The 21,240-nt window shown below is 46.4% G+C and overlaps 1 protein-coding gene across 2 annotated transcripts in view; it reads left to right on the top strand.

The window, feature by feature from the left end:
- The window catches only part of CRTC3 (CREB regulated transcription coactivator 3), a 96,058-nt gene that overhangs the window by 54,757 nt on the left and 20,061 nt on the right, over window positions 1–21,240 (top strand). For both annotated transcript variants that reach the window (XM_061394503.1, XM_061394502.1), the window contains exons 4-8: window positions 8,629–8,690; window positions 10,228–10,290; window positions 12,366–12,466; window positions 17,387–17,422; window positions 19,234–19,319. In XM_061394503.1, the coding sequence (XP_061250487.1) occupies window positions 8,629–8,690; window positions 10,228–10,290; window positions 12,366–12,466; window positions 17,387–17,422; window positions 19,234–19,319 (348 nt within the window). The remainder of the gene's footprint in view (window positions 1–8,628; window positions 8,691–10,227; window positions 10,291–12,365; window positions 12,467–17,386; window positions 17,423–19,233; window positions 19,320–21,240) is intronic.

The raw sequence follows: 21,240 nt of genomic DNA, 5'->3' as shown, positions 1-21,240 counted from the left end.
ATCAGGCCAGAGCAGGACGTGGTCTGGGGGTCCAGCAGTGTGCACAGGGCTTTGGGAAACAGGCCTGAGCTGGGATTTGCGGGAGAGGAGACAGGTAGGTATTTCAGGAGAGTCTGCACTCTGCCCTCGTTCTTCTCACCCGCAGGGCCAGAGGGAGGCAGGAGAGGCGGGGTGAGTCTTGCTGCAGAGCTGGGTTCCTGGCAGTGACGGTAGGGTTGGCTTCAGCAGCCTAGAAAGCAGGAAGTGGGGGGAGGGCTCTCGTGTTTACCAAGCACCTACTCATGCCAGGCACTGTGCTAGGCAATTCATAATCATTTAGATGAACTCAAAATTTACTGGGCAGTTTGCTTTTTTAACCCCCATTTCCCAGTGAGGAAACTTGAGTGTCAAAGTGACTTGCCCCAAATTCCACAGCTGAGGCTGGAAGGGCCCAGATTCACCCTCAAGTCAAGCTGTCCGACCCCCCCAGCATGGGCCCCCTTCTTGCTCCAGCGCTCAGTCGCCCCCAGGACCACACTCAAGAGAGACCCCCGTGGAGGAGGTGTGGGGACACAGAGGAACTCCCACTGCTTGTCTAGCCCTCAGGCTTCTCACAGTTTTTTATCAATCTGAAGTGAGGATAAGGACCCCAAAGGATGTTTGCTTCTCCCCTCTTCCCACCCAGGGGCTCCCCACCCAAGTCCACCAAGATGCCTTGACTCCTGACATCATGCGGCCATTATCAGAGCAGGCAAGAATGATGACTGATTCTTTCCCTTTCCTTTCTGGGAGGCGGGAATTCTACCATTTAACCACCAACACATCCCTCAAATTCCTTTCTGGAATGTATCATAACTTTTAGATAGAAATGCAAAAGGGAAATGAGAATGGAGGCAGTTCTTCAGCAAATTCACACTCAGGTAGGTGGTTGTCCATCAAACCATTGTCTAAATTGCTTGGAATTTTCTAGTAAAAGACTTAGTGTATTTCTTTGCTTGATGTGACTAACATTTTGTCTTTTCCTAATTTCTCAGTTCCCTCTTTCTCTCAGAGATGTTCTCTCTAAATATTTTAATACATATAGATATATTTATGGCTACCTCAGATCTTTTTTTACAACAAGTATAGTCTAAATATATGCATATACTCACAGCTTTTTAATTCAAAAAATTTTTATTTTATTTTGGCTGCACCTTGCTGCTTGCAAGATCTTAAATTCCCCCACCAGGGATTGAACCTGCTCCCCCTGCACTGGAAGTATGCAATCTTAACCTGGAATACCAGGAAAGTCCTCCTCACAGCTATTGTGTTTTTTTTTACTTTTTATTTTGTATTGGCTATAGCCAGAGAGCCAACAATGTTGTGATAGCTTCAGGTGGATAGTGCAGGGACTCAGCCATACATATACATGTATCCGTTCTACCCCCAACCCCCACTTCCATCCAGGCTGCCACATAACACTGAGCGGAGTTCCCTGGGTTGTACAGTAGGTCCTTGGTTATTCATTTTAAATACAGCTGTCTCATAGCTTTTTTTTTTCGGCTGTGCTCGGTCTTGGTTGTTGAGAGGGCTTTCTTTAGTTGCAGCAAGTAGGTGCTCCTCCCTAGTTGCAGTACGCAGCCTTCTCCTTGCAGTGGCTTTTCTTGTTGCAAAGCAGAGGCTCTAGGCACACGGGAGCCAGTAGTTGTGGCACGTGGGCTTAGTTGCCCTGCAGCATGTGGGATCTTCCCAAACCAGGGATCGAGCCAGTGTCCTCTGCATTACAAGGTGGATGCTTAACTACTAGAACACCAGGGAAGCTCTCATAGCTTTTAAAACTAGAAGACTATCTAGAAGAGGAGGAGACTGAGGAAAGGCAACAGAGAAAAATGGTCATTCACTTAAAAACAGTTGGTGCCGGGCGCCATTTACATTCTGTGGGTGTCACGGCAGAGAATCATGCACTTCTGGCCTCTAGTCGCTCCCAGTCTAGCGGGAGAGGCTCAGTGTGGCGACTGCAGGCACCACCGCCTGGAGGCTGTGCACACTCAGCCACACAGCCCGAACCAGTCCTGGGGGATGGAGAAGGCATCCTGGAGGAAAACCTGAGGCTTGAAGGCTAGGTAACATGTGAGAGGACAGTGTTTTTATTTATTGAACAGGTGTTTTCACACAACCCGTTTTCTGCACAGGTACTCATCTTCTAAGCACTGGGGACTCCATGGTGAGAGAGACAGCGGTGTCCCTGCCTTCCTGAGTGGGCGATGTCAGACAGCAAACAGGTTAAAAAAATTTATCAAAGCAAAATAATTTCAGGTGGTTGTAAGTGATAGACAGAGAGGAAGACACCCCTGGAGGGAATGTTTCAGGCAGAGGGAATAGCTTGTGCAAAGTGCTAGAGAGGGAGACTTCACTGTGTGTGCAGGCTACTGTCTCCTTTCAGGTAGTAAGTCGTAGGCTATATAACTTGACCATGTATCCAGGTCAACTCATGAGAGCAGCTGCAAAGCAGATCACCTCCTAAGGGGAGGAGAAGCAGGAACCAAATAAATATATAGATGAATTAGAGTTTTTCATCAGACAGTACACATCTGATTCACAGACCGTGAGGCATCTCTCTCTCAAGCACCTAATGGGGGTCCCAGGACTGGACATCTGCTGACTTAAAAGAGTTATTTAGTGTAGGTCTGCCCATGAATAAACAGTGAGTCTCCTTTGAGGAATCAAGGGACCTTGAGCTCCTGTGTTCAGTCCCTAAGTCAGGTCTGACTCTGCAACCCATCAACTACAGCACGCCAGGCTTCCCTGTCCTTCCCTCTCTCCTGGAGTTTCCTCAGACTCACGTCCATTGTGTTGATGAAGTCATCCAACCATCTCATCCTCTGTCACCCGCTTCTCCTCATGCCCTCAGTCTTTCCCAGCATCAGGGTCTTTTCCAGTAAGTCGGACCTTCATATCAGGTGGCCAAAGTTTTGAGCTCTTGCTGCTGCTGCTGCTGCTGCTGCTGCTGCTGCTGCTGCTAAGTCACTTCAGTCGAGTCCGACTCTTAGCGACCTCATGGATTGCAGCCTACCAGACTCCTCTGTCCATGGGATTTTCCAGGCAATAGTACTTGAGTGGGTTGCCGTTGCCTTCTCCTTTGAGCTCCTAGTAAAATGTAAAAGTAGAATGATTTTATGTTGAAGATATTAAAATATGTAGAAAAGATGGGGAGGAGGGCTGCAGTGCCATCTTTCCTTTCATGGCCTGCATTCATTTTATTTTGTGATAATTTGCTTAAAATGGTTGCCTTTCTCACCAGTCTATTACCTCCTGAATGAAGTTTTATCATTTGAAAGGATTAACAGTGGTTTGAATCTTTGTTAGAACAAAGAGAAGACGTGTACCCAGAATTTTCTTACTCTAGCTGTTTCTTGGCTTGGGTGTTATTTTAGATCGCGGGTACACTGGCTTAGGAAGGGGTTGGTCTCATGATACAGTGATTGCAAATACAGTGAACACTGTTAACAGTGTGGCCAGACACAAGCAGCAGAGCACCGGCACCAGGGCATTCCTCCTCTGGTGGGTGGCCATGGTCACAGAGAAGGCTGGTGCACTGGGCTCTGCGCTCTGCCATGGGCATGGGGCCACCACAGGCAGAGACCAGGGCACTGCCCAGCTGAGCTCCAGTCCAGACCACAGTCAGGACAGAGGCAAGGCGCTGACTGGTCCCCGACTCAGGGTCTGGGTTTGAGAACTCAGAGGGAGGCCCTCCCGCCTTCCTGCAGCTGCTTGTGCCCTCAGCAGCCCTTCTCACTCCTCGAAGGAGCAAACGTGTACCCCAGACACCATCCTGTTGAGTTTCCAAACCATTAACATAAATTTACATATTTATTTGTCATATGATCTCAGACCTGAGGGTTGTACATAGAAGAGAAGGAGGACCCACTAGTGACTCATAGAAGTGCCTTCCTCTCAAAGAGATGTGTTTTTAGGAAGAGAGAAAAACAAACGTCTAGACATTTTCTTACTTATATTGCCAGCAAGGTTGGAGCGTGTGTTGCATCTGGAAAACTAGAATGAATGGTCATGATGAGACCACCTTGAGATCCACTAAAGCTAGGAGTGGCTTTCCTCTTTGGAGCAGGCCTTGCTTTGGTTCTGTTCATACAAGGAGATGAAAATGTTAGAACATTGGTTTATAGAACAAAACTATTTCTTCAAAGGGCACCGCCTGTTGTATTTGAGACATGTTGGACTATGTCTCTTATGGAAGCTTCACAGTTTTATATTAGGGCTGTGAGAAGCCCGGCAGTTAAGAAACTTTAACCCAGAGTTTCCAAATCTTACTTGATCACTAAGTATCAAGTTATCACCCATTAAAGATTTCCGTCTCAAAGGGAGTGCAAGTTTTTAGAGTTTTAAGGGGGAAAGAGTCCGACTTCAGAATTCTACCCATCTCCCGTTTGTCACTCATGTGCTGAGGGAAACAGGAAGACATCTTCACACACACAAGGACCAAAAAAGATCTTGTTCCCGTGCCTCCCTTCATGTTTGACGTGCAGATGTGTTGTAGCAGGACGTCATTGGAAGCCAAAGGACCAGAGGAAGTTGAGTGATGGTGAAGACATGGTTAAGAAACTAGGAAGGAACCAAATGGTGACTGGTTTTATATACTAAATCCAGCCCTGACACCTGTCTCAGTGAATGTGGGTTCTACTAAGCAGACCTAGAGTTCAGGAACCCTGCCAGCAGCGTGGACGACCACAGGCCAGCCCCACAGCCCCAGTAGAAAACGGAGTTCCAGAGGGGAAGAGAGAGCCTGGCGCCCCAGGCTGCTCCTGAGCCCTGCCCCAGTTCCTGAGCCCTGCCCCAGGTGCCCTTCCCGCATGGGAACAGGAAGCCAAAAGAAGAACTGGGCCATGCAGCCATGACTAGGGAGCCTGGGGAAGAGACAGGGTGGGTCTTGTGTGGGGTTTCTGAGGCTCACTGACCCCACCCACGTGCAGGGAAATGGGCCACAGATGTCCTGTCTCATCAACAGAAGGGCAGAACGTTCTCGGTGACTGAGGCCTTCCCCTCTAACGTTATCTGAGCTGAGAAGGAACAGGAGTCCCTTGGGTGGACTGGGGCGGGAACGTGGAGGAAGGATTCTCCTCCACAGAGCCGCAGGGCCTGGGGATAGAGAACAGCCCAGGGTGACCGACATCTCCACCTGAGCGCCTGGGTGGAGGGCGCCCTGCATTACTTACGATGAACTGGAACATGATGAGGAGAGGAGAGGCAGCGTGACGAGTGGGGTTGGAGGTAGAGTTTGGGATGCTGGGGGTGGAGAAGCTGAGTAAGGCAGTGGGAAGGGCGGGCTTGGAGTTCATGAGAACTGTGGCGAGCTGGAAGTATGGATTCACGAGTTACTGGACTGTGGGTGATGGATGGAGCCAAAGACATGGATGGGACTGAGCAAGGCAAGAATGGAGGACAGAGGAGGGGGGCTGCCTCTCAGAGTCTCCTCAGGTGCTCTTCCCAAAGTGGCTGCACCCGGAATCTCTCTCCAGCCTCCCACCCTGCTCCCACTCTACATGGTACCCACGAAACCGAGCTGTTCTCCCCATCACATGCTTTTGAGAGCAATGCAGGCGGATGTGGGCTGAGAGACTGTGAGGCCATAGAAACTCTGGGACTATTAGGGTTGAAGGCAGAAGAGGAAGAGCCCGAAAAGGAGCTGAAAAGCAGTGCACAGGGGGATAAATCAAAAGATCCATTATAATGTAGATTGTTTTTTGACTTAGGTTTAACTGAGGTGATGGAGGCTTTCCTGGTGGCTCAGATGGTAAAGAATCTGCCTGTAATGCAGGAGACCCAGTTTCAATCCCTGGTCAGAAAGATTCCCTGGGGAAGGAAAAGGCAACCTACTCCAGTATTCTTGCCTGGAGAATCTCATGGACAGAGGAGCCTGGCAAGCTCCTTGAGGTCACAAAGAGTGGGACACAACTGGGTGACTATCACTTTCCCTTTCTTTCAAGGTGGTAACGGATGAGGGGCTAATCTGACTTGATTTCCCTGTCACCTAGGCTGCTCTTGTTTGTTTCCTGGCAACTCGCAGGCATTGTAGAAATGTTCATTGAATTGAAGGGTAAATTCTAGTTTACAAATAAGGGTATTTTTTCTGTCTATTTAGGATGTTCTTCATGGCATATTAGTACTGTGGAGTGATTAAAGCCACCTGAATAAAGTTTTCTCAGATCTTCAGAAGAGCAAATAAGCGTTTTCTAAGCTGCTTCTGTTGAATTTAGCTGTAAGCTACTGACATGAGGGGCAGTAAAGCAGACAGTATAGCACCCGCCTCAGTGCAGGAGGCCTGGGTTCCATCCCTGGGTTGGGAAGACCCCCTGGAGAAGGAAATGACAGCCCACTCCGGTATTCATGCCTGGAGAATCCCATGCACAGAAGAGCCTGGTGGGCTACAATCCATGGAGTCACAAAGAGTCAGACATGACTGAGTCACACACAGACACACACACACACACAGACACACACACACACACACACACACACACACACACACACACTGACATGAGTAGGCTTCCCTGGTGGCTTAGTGGTAAAGAATCTGCCTGCCAATACAGGAGACATGTACCAATCCCTGGTCCAGGAAGATCCCCCGGAGAAGGAAATAGCATCCCACTCTAGCATTCTTGCCTGGAAAATCCCATGGACAGAGGAGCCTGGTGGGCCACAGTCCACGGGGTCGAAGCGTTGGATACAACTTAGTGACTGAACAACTGACATAAGTGATCGCTAACATTAGGGCATCTCTTGATGCCAATAAGGTGTTGGGTTTTGAATACCCATTAAGTGAGATATGAATGGTGAGAATTGAGAGAGCTCAGAGGTCACATCTTTTAACTTTTGATGCCTCAGCCCCGTCATATTAAAATCTCAGAAATTCACCACGTTTCCATGTTGTTGATATACATCAGAAAGGCTAACATGCCGACCTACTCCTCAACATTGAAATGATCGATGTTTGATCGTCGTACTACTAATACACCACTGTGTTCTAATTTGTTTACAGGTTCTAGACAAGTGGACTTAATGACTTTAAAGGTGGCAGTGTCCTGAGAGAAGTGGTAAATTTCTGCTTCAGAATTAAGTATTTCTGGACAGAGGTTCATTAAAATCTGCTGAAAAGAGAAAAGTCCAGTGCCTTCTCCCTAGTGGTTCTGCCAACTAAGATACCGCCGTTTTTCCTCTCAGAGACGTTCTTGTTTCTTCTTCACCTTTTCCTCTTCTGTCCCCTACTGTGGTCCATTCCGACCTGTACTTTGCATGCATGCATATGTACAAAGTCGCTTCAGTTGTGTCTTAACTTTTTGCACCCCCATGACTGTAGCCCATCGGGCTCCTCTGTCCTTGGGATTTTTCAGGCAAGAATACTGGAGTGGGTTGCCATGCCCTCCTCCAGGGGATCTTCCGGACCCAGGGATCCAACCCACGCCTCTTATGTCTCCTGCATAGCCTAATAGTTAATGTTGAAGAAGCGTCTGGTCTCTCTTCTGAAAGCACCTCTGTTTTATTGCATTGACTAAGATTCAGATTCAGAAAGAAGGTAACTAGACATGACCACACTAGTACACAGGAAGTGAAACTTGTGATCGTAGTGCTTCTGGCAGAGGAAACATTTCCTTAAGAGTTCATCAGTGTCCATATTTTACTAATGCCAGGTTCTGCCTGCATGATAGTTCTTCTCCATCAAGGCCCCCACTACCTCCTGAGCCTTAGATGGTGGTGGCTTCTTTTATACAGAATCACTGAAGATCACAGGAGAATAATATGACTTAGAATGTTTTGAGAAGGTATTCTATGAGTATAATTAAATTAACCAAACAGCTCTATTGTACTCAGCACATATAGTATAGCATCCCATCTGTTTTTCCCTGTTTCCATTTCATCTGGAATGTGTTCTAAGGCAGGCTAGACCCAGTGAAGAATATAGAATCCATAAAACAGGCCACCTGACCATCTAAGGAAGTTCACATTTCTCAATAAACCTAATGTAGCTCTCTTTGGGTTGTAAGAAACAGGAACCCTCAACTTGAAGAAAAAAGAAATTTATTGGCTTATGTTACTAGAAGCCCAGAGGGCTAGATCCAGGGATCCATACAATAGCACTGAGACTCAGTATCTGGGGGGCTGCCACCTCTACCTTGACTTCCAGGGAGAGAAACCCAGGCCCACATGGTCCCCGAGCTCACCACCTCCGCTGGGGATAGTCCTTTCTTCCCCTGTTTGTATCGTGAGTCCATCCCTGAACTAGTCACAGGGGTTAAGTGACCTTGAATGGAAGTGCTGGGTGTGGGTACCTTCTGTGGACAGGGAGGCCCACACAGAGCGACAGCCAAACCAGGTTTCGGATGGGGGTGCGGGCAGTCCTTGGAAGTAAAAGAGCTTGGGCTCGCAAAAAAAAAAAGAAACACCCCACGTGAATCACGCAAAGATGGTGCTGGTTAGGAGATAGAGGAATGGACTTTTCCAGAGGAAGTTGATAAGCCGAAGTAGGAGGAAGAGCTGTCGGGTATAGAGATAAAGATACAAACTGAAAACTCAGCAGTGGAGCTCCACGCGACTCCAGCCTCTTAGTTCTGCCTCAACTTCCCCTTCATCTGAGTTTTCCTTGATTGAAATTTCTACTTTGATGGTAGCACGCTTGGAGCAAATTACGCCTCACAGCCCCTGGATGAAAGTTGGCCCAGGTAAGCAAGTCATATTTTCAAAGATATGATGGGCGTGTGCTGTGCTTGGACACTCTCACTTTATTTTACCCGCCTCAGAGGTCATTTTAGAAATTTCTAATCTAAAGCACAGACTCTTTTTTTCTCTCATAAAACTTAAGTCTCTCCACATATAATCATGGGCTTATATGAAAGTCTAAAATTAAAAGTTATTTAAATCAATCTGGGTCTTCATTTTAAAGACCAAATAGAAACACATTCAGAATACATTGACCAACATAATAGTCTGAGTTGGTATTATTATATTTAAATATATAAAGGTGTCATGGTAAGCTACTGAAAGAAACAGAGGCCATAGTAAGCTCCTAAAATTGTAATTTGCATAGTGGATTTGATTTAGGGTCTCTTTGAGTATTTTTATATGTAGAGAATATATACCCCAAATTGAGTATTTTTTGGAATAGTACTGGAGGTGACAGAATATAGAGTTAACTGAAAAGATTGTTACATCCAGGATGCATGATATCCAGGATGCATGATATCATTTTCAGATCACCTGGTCAGATTTAAGAGGCATTTGAAATGGACATGTTGAAAAATTTTAGCTCCCTGGATTGAAGTGCATTCTCCATCTATTCTTGGGGCAGATACTGACAGCACTTACTGTGGATAATGTAGTCAGGACCTGGGAAAGGCAGGTATGAAGATGGATAACAGCAGGCCCCTACTGCAAGTAGGTTTTCAGCAACCCTTAAGAATCTTGGGATCCATGATTGTAGAATAAACACAGTATCTTATTTTAAGTCATAAAAGCGTTAGGCAGTCCATCATGTCCAACTCTCTGCAACCCCATGAACTGTGGCCCGCCAGGCTCCTCTATCCATGGGGATTCTCCAGGCAAGGATACTGGAGTGGGTAGCCATTCCCTTCTCCAGGGGATCTTCCTGACCCGGGAATCGATCCTGGGTCTCCCTCATTGCAGGCAGATTCTTTAATTAAATCATAAAAAGATTTTTCCAATTTGAGATTATAAAAAATTTGTATTTAAGAGAAAAATGTCCTATGCTTTCTAGAGCATGAGGATTAGTTAGATTAATATTTTCAAACATTGGATTACTGTAACAGTTACGTTCCTCTTTATGGACCTCTGTAGAGGAGTGTGGCATTTCTGTATCAGGGTTTGCCAGGCATCCCCTATGCACATACTCGGGGGATGTGATGAGGGGTAGTTTTTCACACATCTGGAATAAGACCTCACATCCCCAGAGAGGATTTGGTCATGGATCTGAAATATTTCGAAAGGCATTCAAAAGTGCTTGTTTGCTGCTTAAAAAAAAGACCAAAAACCTCCTTGCATGCCCAGCTGGCTCATTTGCTTGCCCTATTTGCACGAATTTCTGATAGTTTTTATCATAGAAGGGAGAAATCACAGGACCTGGAGAGAGCAGCTGTGCAGCTGAGTGAATAGAAGGGCTGGTTCTCAAACCCAGGCCTGAGGTTTCCCTTTCTCCTTGTGGACTGAACTTCTTTTCTTTTTATGTTATTCTGGTTTTTAAAGGCAGCAGCCTCCTTGGAAGGAAGAGAAGCACCCTGGGTTCAGGCTAACATCTGCACTCAACAGGTACATAGCTTGTTTTCTAGTAGAAATAAACTTTAAAGAAGGCAAATCACCCTGTTGATCCTGCTGCTTTTTAATCTATCATCTGTTTGCAAGAGTACTCTTATATCAATGGGTTGTGTTTATACGAAGTGTTAAAAAGAAGCAACCTAAATCTCCCACCGTGTAGTGAACGTCTGCTCAGGACAATGTAGCTGTGAGAACATGAAGTCTGAGTGAATGACAGTTTGCCTCCTACTCTGTGTCCTTGAGCAAGTTGCATGGCTTCTCTGTGTCTCAGTTTACTCATCTGGAAAAAGGAAGATAACAGTACCTACATCAAGCGATGGTTGCAAGGATTAAATAAGATGCATAAGAAACACAAGGAAGCATAAGCGTTCAATAACCACATTAAACCATCACTTCAAGCTTGACCCCAGTGTTTAAGTCACTTTGTTCAATCCTGATCACATTCTACAAGAATGAGTATGACTTTCTGTTCTAAGAAGTTACAAATGACTTGTCCAAGGTTGCTTAGCTAATATGTGATGGAACTGGGATTAAAAAAAATTTTTTTTCAGTGCAAAATTTTAACATACACAAAAGGGAAAAGCATTCCAAGAATTCCGTGTGCCCATCTTTTAGCTTCTGTGTCTACCCCTACCTCCTCCCTTCCCACCCTTATCCCACCACCAGCCAGCCAGAGTATTTCACCTGCAGATATCTCTAACACTATAAGGCTGATAGGAACCTTTGAAAAACAACAACAATATAACGCAATGCCATTATGCCACATAACAAAATTAACAATAATTCCTAATATTATCTAATACCCGGTCTGTATTCACATTTCCCCAGTTGTCTCTCTGCATTTGATTGATATTCTCTTGAGTCTCTTTGAATCTGAACCCAAGGCTCCCCGGTCCCAGAGTCCTTGCTTTTGCTGCTGCTTCATCCTGGTTCTGAACTGCCTGTCCCTTGTGTAAACCCAACCCAGCCATGGTACACAGTCCAGCCACGGGGCTTAGTGGCTGCAGAAGGCATCACCTGAAACAGCCCACAGAGAAGCATTTTAGGCTAATTTGAAGCCTCACACAAGTTCTTTTTTGGCAGTTTGTCCCTTGATGAGACAAGTAAATAATGTCTCTTGGAGTCAAAGCTTCATGTAAACTGCAACTGTCTGGGAGAATTTCAGAAATTTGCTGTAGTTCAACAGTTCCCCCAATTTTTGTCTTATGATTCTGTCACAATCTTAAAAACCACTGAGGCCCTCTAACAGTGTTTGTTCGTGTGGATACATTTGTTTGTATTTAGCTATTGATATTGGAAATTAAATTGAGAGATTTATAGAAGATACTTATTAATACACTTAGAAATAGCAGTAATAAACTCATTACTCATAAATAAACTCATTTATGTCAACATAAATCATATTTTTGTAAGCACAGTTATATTTTCTGAAACAAAGGAAATCACTGAGAAGAGAGGCGTTGTCCCCTTCATGTGTCTCTTGAAGACAGCTCGATCCTCTGCTTGTGCGCTGCCTGCACTGACACTGCACGTCCCAAGGCTCTTGGAAGACCGCTGTGCTCGTGAGGGCAAGAGTGAAAGGGCAGGGAACACATCAGGGTTATTCTGAAAATCGCCCCGACCTTGTATTCTCCCTGGAAGGGCTGGAAAGCCACTGCTTTGGTGATCCTTCCTAGGGGAGGAGTTATTCCCAGATGGAGAAGATCTAGCCCAGCTGCAGAGAATATATTGGCCACAGCCATCTTCTGAGTTGTGAGGAAAGATGGAACGTTTCTTTAAGAAAGCCGTGAATCCAGTGTCTTCCTTGTTGAACCATATCGTTACACCACTAGCTTCAAAGTGTGAAATCTCACAAGTACAAATTGCTGTCTTCTGGGTGTGGGTCATCCTCAGAGGCTGATGTTGTAAGGGACTGCAGGTAGGTCCAAACCCCTCATTTTATGGATGATTGTAAATCGGTTATTCCTGCTTTCTCTCCCGTTGGTAATTTTCAGGAAAGAATATTGCATTTTCACTAAGGAAAAAATGGATTTTTCAGCCAGACTCTCTCTCTCCCTCCTCCCCCTTAGGACCAATTCTGACTCTGCTCTTCACACCAGCGCTCTGAGTACCAAGCCCCAGGACCCCTATGGAGGAGGGGGCCAGTCGGCCTGGCCTGCCTCGTACGTGGGTAAGACACGTAGGCTGGATGCCAGCCAGTACTGCGCCGTCTTGTTCTGTCCTCGGGGAGCAGGGGGAGAGACAAGCTTACACCATGTGCCTTTCCCTGGCTCTTCTTCCACAGAGAACAGCTCCTGGCCAGGGAGGTGTGTGTGTGCTCGTGATGAGGTGAGAGTGGGCCTTCCCTCCCACCTCTTTCTCTGCAGGTCCTCCTTGGCGTCTCTCGGCCCTCAGACTTTGTGTCCTCCACACTCTCCCATTGTAAGGTCCTCATCAGTTTTACAGGGACTCACAGCAACTTTCTAACTGGTCTCCTTATTTGCAGTCTCCTGTCTTCCCAGTCCAGTGTTATGTCGGGTTCTCTGAAAGCCCTTTTTCCAGCCAGGATCTGGACAAACTGAGAAATAAAAGCAGAAGTGACACAGGGAGGTGGATACCACCTTTCCTCCTGATAAGAGGAAGTGGCTTCTCTCTGGGGGGCCATGTCTATTCAGACCAAACCCCAGAGGGACACTGACTCCCCCAGTGGCCAGCAGCCCTGGCCCAGGGTGGCCCCCACGGCGGGAGCCCTGCAGGCAGGGCCAGCCCCGGGGCCAGAGGAGTGGGAGCTCACCTGTTGCCCACTTTGCTGCAGGTCATTGTCCCGCCTCCCCAGGGTGACCAGGAGTAGGGGAAAGAGTCATGCCATCTGCTTCCAGAATGACCCAAATCTGATCAGATTCCAATCACAGTGCAGTAAAGAATCCGTTTGTGATATAGAGATACAGGTGGCGTGGGCTTGACCCCTGGGTCGGGAAGATCCCCTGGAGGAGGAAATGGCAACCCACTCCAGTATTCTTGCCTGGAGAATTCCATGGATGGAGGAGCCTGGCAGGCTACATGTCTGCCACATGGCATGGTCAAAAAAAATAAAAAATAAAAGAGAGGGGGAGAATATATAAGCCTAAGAAAGGTGCAGCAAGGTCTTAGTCTCCCTGGATTGGGAGGGAACCAGACGGTTAGACTTCGATCTGGAATTCCCAAGAAAGAGCTGCCTTTCTGCCTCTGCCATGCCTGTATTCGTGTTGCCCTCTGTTTAAAGTCTGTGCTTCTCTAGAAAAGCCTAAAAGTTTAGAGGGAACAAGGAAATCCTAAGTAACAAGACTTGGAGGCCTGCATGCAGAGAGGAAGAAAAATAGCTAAAGCAAGTGATTAATCAAGTGAAGTATTTACCCTAAGAGTGATGTTGCCTGCAAGGGAAGAGGTGTGAAGTGTCAGAAGGCCTGAGTGAGGACAAATAAGAAAAGCAACAGAGTGTCAGCGTTGATCCTACAACGGAGCCATAGGGAAAGCAGAAAGAAAGAAGGAAATCCTGGAGCAGAGTCCCAGGGTCCCTGCTTTTCACATCAGCAGCTTGAGCCCGCTGTGTTTGTACCCCGGTATCTGACAGCTGTGGAAGGCAGGCCGACCTCCAGCCTGGACGTCTGAACCATGTCCCTGCTTCAGTTGCCTTGGAAGTGCAGCAGAACTCAGAAACACGTCCAAATATGGCCGTGTTTACATGGGAAAGCCAGTGTGTTTAAAATATTATTCAAGTCTCCAAGGATCAGAATTATTTCTGGAGAATTCTATCTGTTGGTGGGAGCTATTTTAAATAGTTTCTTGTCTTTCCCCTCTCCCCCTGTCATTCATGAAAGTTTCTCATTTGCTTTCCTTTCAGACTTTTAAAAATATCGACTAGCTTTGCAAAAAGGTATTTCTTATTATAGGAGCGACCAAATAAAGTAAAGATTTAAAAAGTGATGGGAAAAATTATAATTGAAGCTGGGGATTAGACTCCACAAGCAGAAAGCAATAACTGCCTTTTCCCTGGGAATCTTTCCTGAGCATAGTGATGTAGCCTCAGTTAATGTTCCCACTATTTTTTTTGGTTCTGAGCAGATCATAAGGGAGCATCTGCTGACAGCTTAACTACATGAGCAGAAAGCTGTGATACATTCACAAGCAAAAGTTTGTGTCCCAAGAAGACACAGTCATTAGGCTGATACATGGTTAGTAATTCTCATAATGGTTATTCAGTTTGCGAGACAGGCATCCCTGGTGAAGAGTTGATGGAAATGAGAGAAATAGATTTTTATGCAACCAAGCAAGATTTTTATAATTTCTCTCTTCTTGTTTAATTATCCAGAATTTGTCAAGAAAAATGTTGATCATTTCCCTGGCAGCATGTGCAGTTTAATTATCATTTCACACTCACATGCACGCGTGCACACACACACATATACCCCCTGAATGGGTAAGCCTGATGGCACTCTCTGACACTTGCCCACTGCCCTGTAGTCTAGGACTGTACCTAACCCACCTCTGCTCATCACTAGCGAGTGGAGGAAGGGGCCAGGGTGGTCCTTGCCCTTTCAAGTAGCAGTCTAGAGCTAAGGGCAGAGCAAGGCATGATGGTTGTCTTCTTAGCACCCAGAGCTGTAGAGGCTGAGTCTCACCAGCCTTAAGAAACACAGCCCTGAGCTCCTTCCCAGGGAAGGAGATCTGCCTTGAACCCCAGTGATCTTACCACAGGTAATACTATACCTTTGACCAGCACCATGAAGGCTTAAAATGCAAATAACCCTGAAAGAAATGAGCCTGTTGAAGAAAATGGCACCCTACTCCAGTATATTCTCGCCTGGGCAATCCCATGGACAGAGGAGCCTGGTGGGCTATATATTCCATGAGTCGCAAAGAGTCAGACACAACTGAGTGACTAAACAAACGAGAGAGAGGTGAGCCTTGGTTGCACAGACAGGAGGAAGAGGGGGATGGCAAAGGCATCTGAGATCTAAAGAGGGGGCAGAGGTGTCACGCAGGTGGCAGGAGGGCCCAGAATGGGGAGGTTTCCTGAGAGAGACACTCTGGTTAAGTACTCTGCCCCCTGCCTCCACCTCTGTTCAGCAGATCCAGGCTGTGCTGGGAGGTGTTTTCGATTCGTCAGGCATGAGGGTGAGGAGAGGGAAGGCGGTCTCAGTTCCGTTCAGGAGGTCGGCCCTCCGTGGCTCCTGGTCCGCGAGGTTTCTTGGAGCACACATGAGCCTTGGTCGTGGCTGTTTGTCCCCTGCAGGGCTGATCCATGTTTCCTCTGCTTCTGGATACCCACTCACAACTCGTTCCCTTTTATTTTTATCCCTTTATTTATAGTTGTATCATCTGATATTTTTCATCCAGTAGTAAAAATCCAGGCTTGGATATGTTGGAAAAAAATCGTACAACGTGAGAGCTGTGAGTTAAGTTTTATTTGGGCAAAATGAGGACTGCAGCCGGGAGATGGCATTTCAGATAGCTTTGAGAGACTGCTCTAAGGAGGCGACAGAAGGAGCCAGGATATATAGGAGTTTTGCAACAAAGGGCAGGTAGTCTGAACATCAAAAGATTGTGGTTAATTAAAGAAAACCAGATAACCCAGGTTAAGGAACCTAGCGCTTTTCTATGTATGGGAAGGTGCAAGAGTCTGGGCTCACTGAAATCCTTCCTTTCGTATGCATCTCAGCTGTCCGGGGCCAGTATCCTGTGTTTTCACATCCCGAATTTCCTCAGGGCTCACCATGGGGAGTGGCTGTAGTCTGAGGGCTGGTATTTTTTCCTTCCTGGGTTCCCTGGTGGCTGCAATCGCTGGTGACTGTGACAGCCTTTGTTTACTGATATGGTAGGAAACATTCCATTTCTCACATATTTTGGTTATATATTAACTTGGTGCTAACACATCGGTTATTGCCACCATCATCCTTCTAGTTACCGAAACTCTGAACCAGGAGTTAATTGTCTTTAATTACTCTCATTCCCACACCCCTCACACCCATTGAGTAGCCAAGTCTTGTTCATTCCACGCCTGCTGTGTATCTCAAACCTGCTGCCTCTTTTCTGTCCTCGCTACCAATAAATACCCCGACTTATTTCCTTCTTGCCTGGACTGTTATGGAAGTTTTTCACTTGGTCTTCCTGCCTTCAGACTTTCTCCTTTCAATCTACCTCACATTCCACTGCAAGAACAATCTCTCCAAAACAGAGGGGATACACGTATGTGTATAGACTTCCCAGCTGGCTCAGTGGTAAAGAACCCACCTGCCAGTGCAGGAGCTGCAGGAGACGTGGGTTCAATCCCTGGATTGGGAAGCTCCCCTGGAGGAGGAAATGGCAACCCACTCCAGCATTCTTGCCTGGGAAATCCCATGGACAGGGGATTCTGGTGGGCTACAGTCCATGGGGTTACAAAGAATCGGACCCAACTGAGCGGCTAACACTTTGTGCCTTTTTACTTCACTCTCTAAATTACTTCTTTCTTTTCTTCGTGATTTGGTTAGAGGTTCTCAGACTTTGTAAACTGTTCTTCTTTCAGGACAGAGGCAGTAAAAGATTTTAAAGATGGAGATAATTTTAAAGAAAAGTAGACAGGCACCAACTTTAGACTTCAATTCAGTTCAGTTCAGTCACTCAGTAGTGTCTGACTCTCTGCCGACCCCATGAATCTCAGCACGCCAGGCCTCCCTGTCCATCACCAACTCCCGGAGTTCACTCAGACTCACGTCCATCGAGTTGGTGATGCCATCCAGCCATCCCATCCTCTGTCGTCCCCTTCTCCTCCTGCCCCCAATCCCTCCCAGCATCAGAGTCTTTTCCAATGAGTCAACTCTTCGCATGAGGTGGCCAAAGTACTGGAGTTTCAGCTTTAGCATCATTCCTTCCAAAGAACACCCAGGACGGATCTCCTTTAGAATGGACTGGTTGGAAGTTAGTTCTATCAATTTTAAGTTTAGTATAAATGCTGATGCCATCTGAGTGAACATCACTATACCAAAATCGCCTTGGAATTTTCAAAATTCTATTTGAATCAGAAAGATTTACGAATTCATGAATAAATAAATGTGAAAGCACCGCATAATAGTGTTTTTTTCTTTCCCACTAGGTTTCTGTGATGGTGAGAATGACGTGCATGGGGAAGGTAATGATCTGATTTCACCTACCTGTGCTGAGTGGGATGCTGACTGTCGTGTACATAACCTCCTCTTAACATCTGATCTAGTTAATACTCAAGTTTTCTGGACTTCCCAAAAACGCTGACAAGTGCTGACTGGTTTACTTTTCTGAGATGCTCTATAAAATTAAGGCCAGCCCTGATCAAAGCCGTGAGAAGGGAAATGTGTGGTTAGACTACAAAGGCTCCTTGTCATCTGGGTCCCCATGGTCCCATAGTCACAAGGCTGTACAGGGGAGCAAAAGTTGTGATCACATGAGAATAGTGATGAGACACTTAAGCCATTGGTTGTTCCAATATCCTTCCTTCCTCAGCTGTCTTTCTCAGCTTGTTTAGAAAGTTTTGTGAGCCAGTAATCGAAAGATATAAATAATGTGAGGAAAATGCAAAGTGATTGCAAAGTGAAATTGCAAACCTTATAGAAGATAATGAGTTTCATAAAGCTGATTAATGTTGGGGATCTACTAAATGACTCTGGAAGCCATCGACAGATGAAGGCCTGACACAGCTCATTTATTAGTTCAGTACCAGGCACTGTTTTCTTTTCCCTAAAATTTTATAACCTGAAATTTAATTTTCATAATCTGAAAGTGAACAACTAAATTAGGTTTATACACCGCAGGGGTCAGGACTTACAGGGATTGTGATAAATGGGGCGCTTCCTGTGCCAGAGGTGCACATCTCTTTCGTCATCTTATGTACTCCTTTCTGGGAAGGCCATTTCAGGCCAGGAGTAAAATCATGAAAAGTTGAAACAGCAATAAATATCTAATCCACTAGGACAGAAATAAAGCGATGGCTGCAAGGTTGTTTGCATTCCCCCAGTGAGTTCTTTGAAGAATTACAGCCAGTCTTGGGTATGAAGTGACAAAAAGCAATGAACTTCTCCAAGGAAACAATCCCCTTTACAGTGCTGTAGTCCATTCCAGCCATATTCTTATGACCAGACTCTCATGAGGAGTAGCCTTAAGTCATCTCACGCAGCCCTTGCAACTTTTCCTGTCATCTGATGTTATCTTTCAGGGGCTTCCCTGGTGACTCAGATGGTAAAGAATCTACCTGCAATGCAGGAGACCTGGGTTAGATCCCTGGGGCAGGAAGATCCCCTGGAGAAGATTTCCTCATCTGGGTTCTCAACTCCTCTTTCTGCCCCACACCCAGCCCAGGACCAGGCATCTTCACTGCCACCTTGTCTTCCATGGAATATTCCTCTTCTCTCTTTGTTATCTTCCTCATTCCCTCTTTCCTGGGTTTTTGTGGGTCCCCCCTCATCCCTTTTCTTCCATCTTCTCCTCACCAGGTTTGCAAGGCCCTCCCTGACCTGACCTTGACCTTCCCACCCTTCTCCTTTATATACTCAGTGGCTGTCCATCGCCTCCACTCTCTCTCAGCCTTTGTTCATATTGCTCTCTCTCTGGGGATGGCCGTTTCCTGTGTCCCTAAAAGGCTGCCCTCAGTGCCGAGCCCTAGAGACTGGGCTCTTCCTGATCCACCCAGAGCAGCACTGAGCCCTTCGACCTTTGGGGCCTTCCCCCATCCTCCTTCCAGACATGGGTATCCACATGCCACCCTTTCCCATGTGTAGGGTATGAAATCCTCAGGGGCTGAATTCACGTCTCACCCATGCATCCCCCACAGTAACACTCAAAACACCATCTGTAGTAGACAGTCAATATGTGTTAACTCAGCCGTTTTCACAGAGGTCATTTGTTGGGCCAGAGGTGGGGGTGCGGTGGGGGGCCTTCTAACACGGCGACTGTGCTTCTTCTCCCCTTCAGTGGTGTCTTTCCCTGGCCCGCTGAGGGAAGAGAACCTGCTGAACGTCCCCAAGCCACTCCCGAAGCAGCTGTGGGAGACCAAGGAGGTGGGTGGACAGCTGTGCTCCTTGTCACTGCATGTTTGCCCTTCAGAGATCAGCGTCAAGTCCCAGAGAGGATTTGGGGGAAAAAAGTAGAGCAGAAGTCTGGCGACAGAGATAGAAGAATATACTAGGGGATGATGGTTCAAATAAAACAAGCATAATTATATCGATGGATTAGCACAACCATCTCTTAACTTTCTAGTTCTCATGTGAATTCCCTCTTTCAGAAAGACTGGTTGGTCCCTCCTGTCTCTTTCATATTATAGGAAGTGCTGAAACCCAGTTACAAGTCAGAGGCAGATGTTTCTGTTTTGTAGCCAACACCAGCTGCCAGTCACTAGCTTCTGTCCATAATGGCTGGTTCACCAGATAACTCCTTTCTTTAGTGAAACCCATTTGACCCGAGTCACCTGGAGGTCAGAAAGAAGTCTTCTGTTTAACAGTTTCTAAGACCTTTGAGTACTTGCCCCTGTCTCCACCATGGCTCCCTCTCTGTTAAGCCACCTGCTGTGGAAGAGAGGGGGGTCCCGTGGTACCCAAGTCAGGCTTTCTTCCATACGGAATCTGCCACCTCTGAAAGAAAACAACCCATCCACCCAGCCCTGAGCCAAAGGAAACCAAATGAACTTTCTGGACAACCTAATATATATATATATATATGCTAAAAAAATAATAATAATAAAAGAATGAACCTATTGACTCAACTCTTCTCCCAGAAACGAGCAATGGAGAACTGCAGGTCCGTAAGAGCTCAGTGGGATGAGGGGCACTCCCTGGTGGTTCAGTGCTGCGGCTGTTCGTGTTGTCTCGTGCTTAACCACTGCCGCCTGGGCAGGCTTCCTGTGGGCCAGTTTCTTCTGCCAGGTCTACCAAAGTTGTCGTTAGCATCAGGGTGGGCTGGAAAGGTCTTTTGTAAAAGCAAGATGTTTTGACATTCTGTCTTTTTTGGGGAAAGAGATGTAAAAATTCACATACTTAGACACAGGAGAAGCCCACTGTCCTTTTCCACAGGAGGTGCTGGTGGTTTTGGAGGCCTTCGTCAGAGGACAGCTGTCTTCCCCACAGAGGGGTCAGTGGCAGCCAGTCTCCTCTGAGCACCGGGAAGAAGTACTCTCTATAGAAAGAGGTGTTCATCCCTATTAGTTCTTTTTTTCCTCTGCTGTGCCGCATGGCTTGCAGGATCTTAGTTCCCTGACCAGGGATTGAACTCAGGACCAAGGCAATGAAAGCGCTGAGTCCTAAGTGTTGGACTGCCAGGGAATCCCCCTCATCTCCCTTAGCTGTTACAGATTTACACTTCTCCATAAATCACTTCAGTGAGAAGAGACGAGTCAATAGGTTGATTCTTTTTTTTTTTTTCCTTAAGCATGTATTAGGTTGACCAAAAAGTTCGTTTGGTTTCCTGTAACATCTTAGGAAAAAAACCCAAACAAGCTTTTTGGCCAACCCAGTGTATATTGAGCACCTGTTGCCAGACATTGAGGTGCAGGGATGGGACAATAAATAAACTGAAAATACCCTCCAGGGGCATCCCTGGTGGTCCAGTGGCTGAGACTCCCCGCTCCCAGTGCAGGGCACCCCTGACTTCCCTCCCTGGTCAGGGAACTGGGTCCCACATGCCGCAACTAGAAGGTCCCCCGTGCCACGGCTAGGATTGAGGAGCCCGGGAGCCACAACTAAGACCCAGCGCTGCCAGATGAAGTGAATTTTAAAAGGCAAGGAAGAAAAAAAGAAATCCCCCCAACTTAGATTTTAGTTGAAATATTTCTTTTCTTCAGATGTTAATTTCCTCTTTCTTCACTCTAGTTTATGTCTCTTTTTTCTTCTGTTCCTCCGAGGCTCGTTAAAAAATGAATGTCTATTTAAAAGCTCTATGGGAAGCATATTGGCCTTCTATAAGCAAATAATTCATTTAGAAGAGAAT

This window comes from Bos javanicus, chromosome 21 (genome assembly GCF_032452875.1).
Source record: "Bos javanicus breed banteng chromosome 21, ARS-OSU_banteng_1.0, whole genome shotgun sequence".
Lineage (NCBI taxonomy): Eukaryota > Metazoa > Chordata > Mammalia > Artiodactyla > Bovidae > Bos > Bos javanicus.
This window is presented reverse-complemented; position numbering and strand designations above follow the sequence as displayed.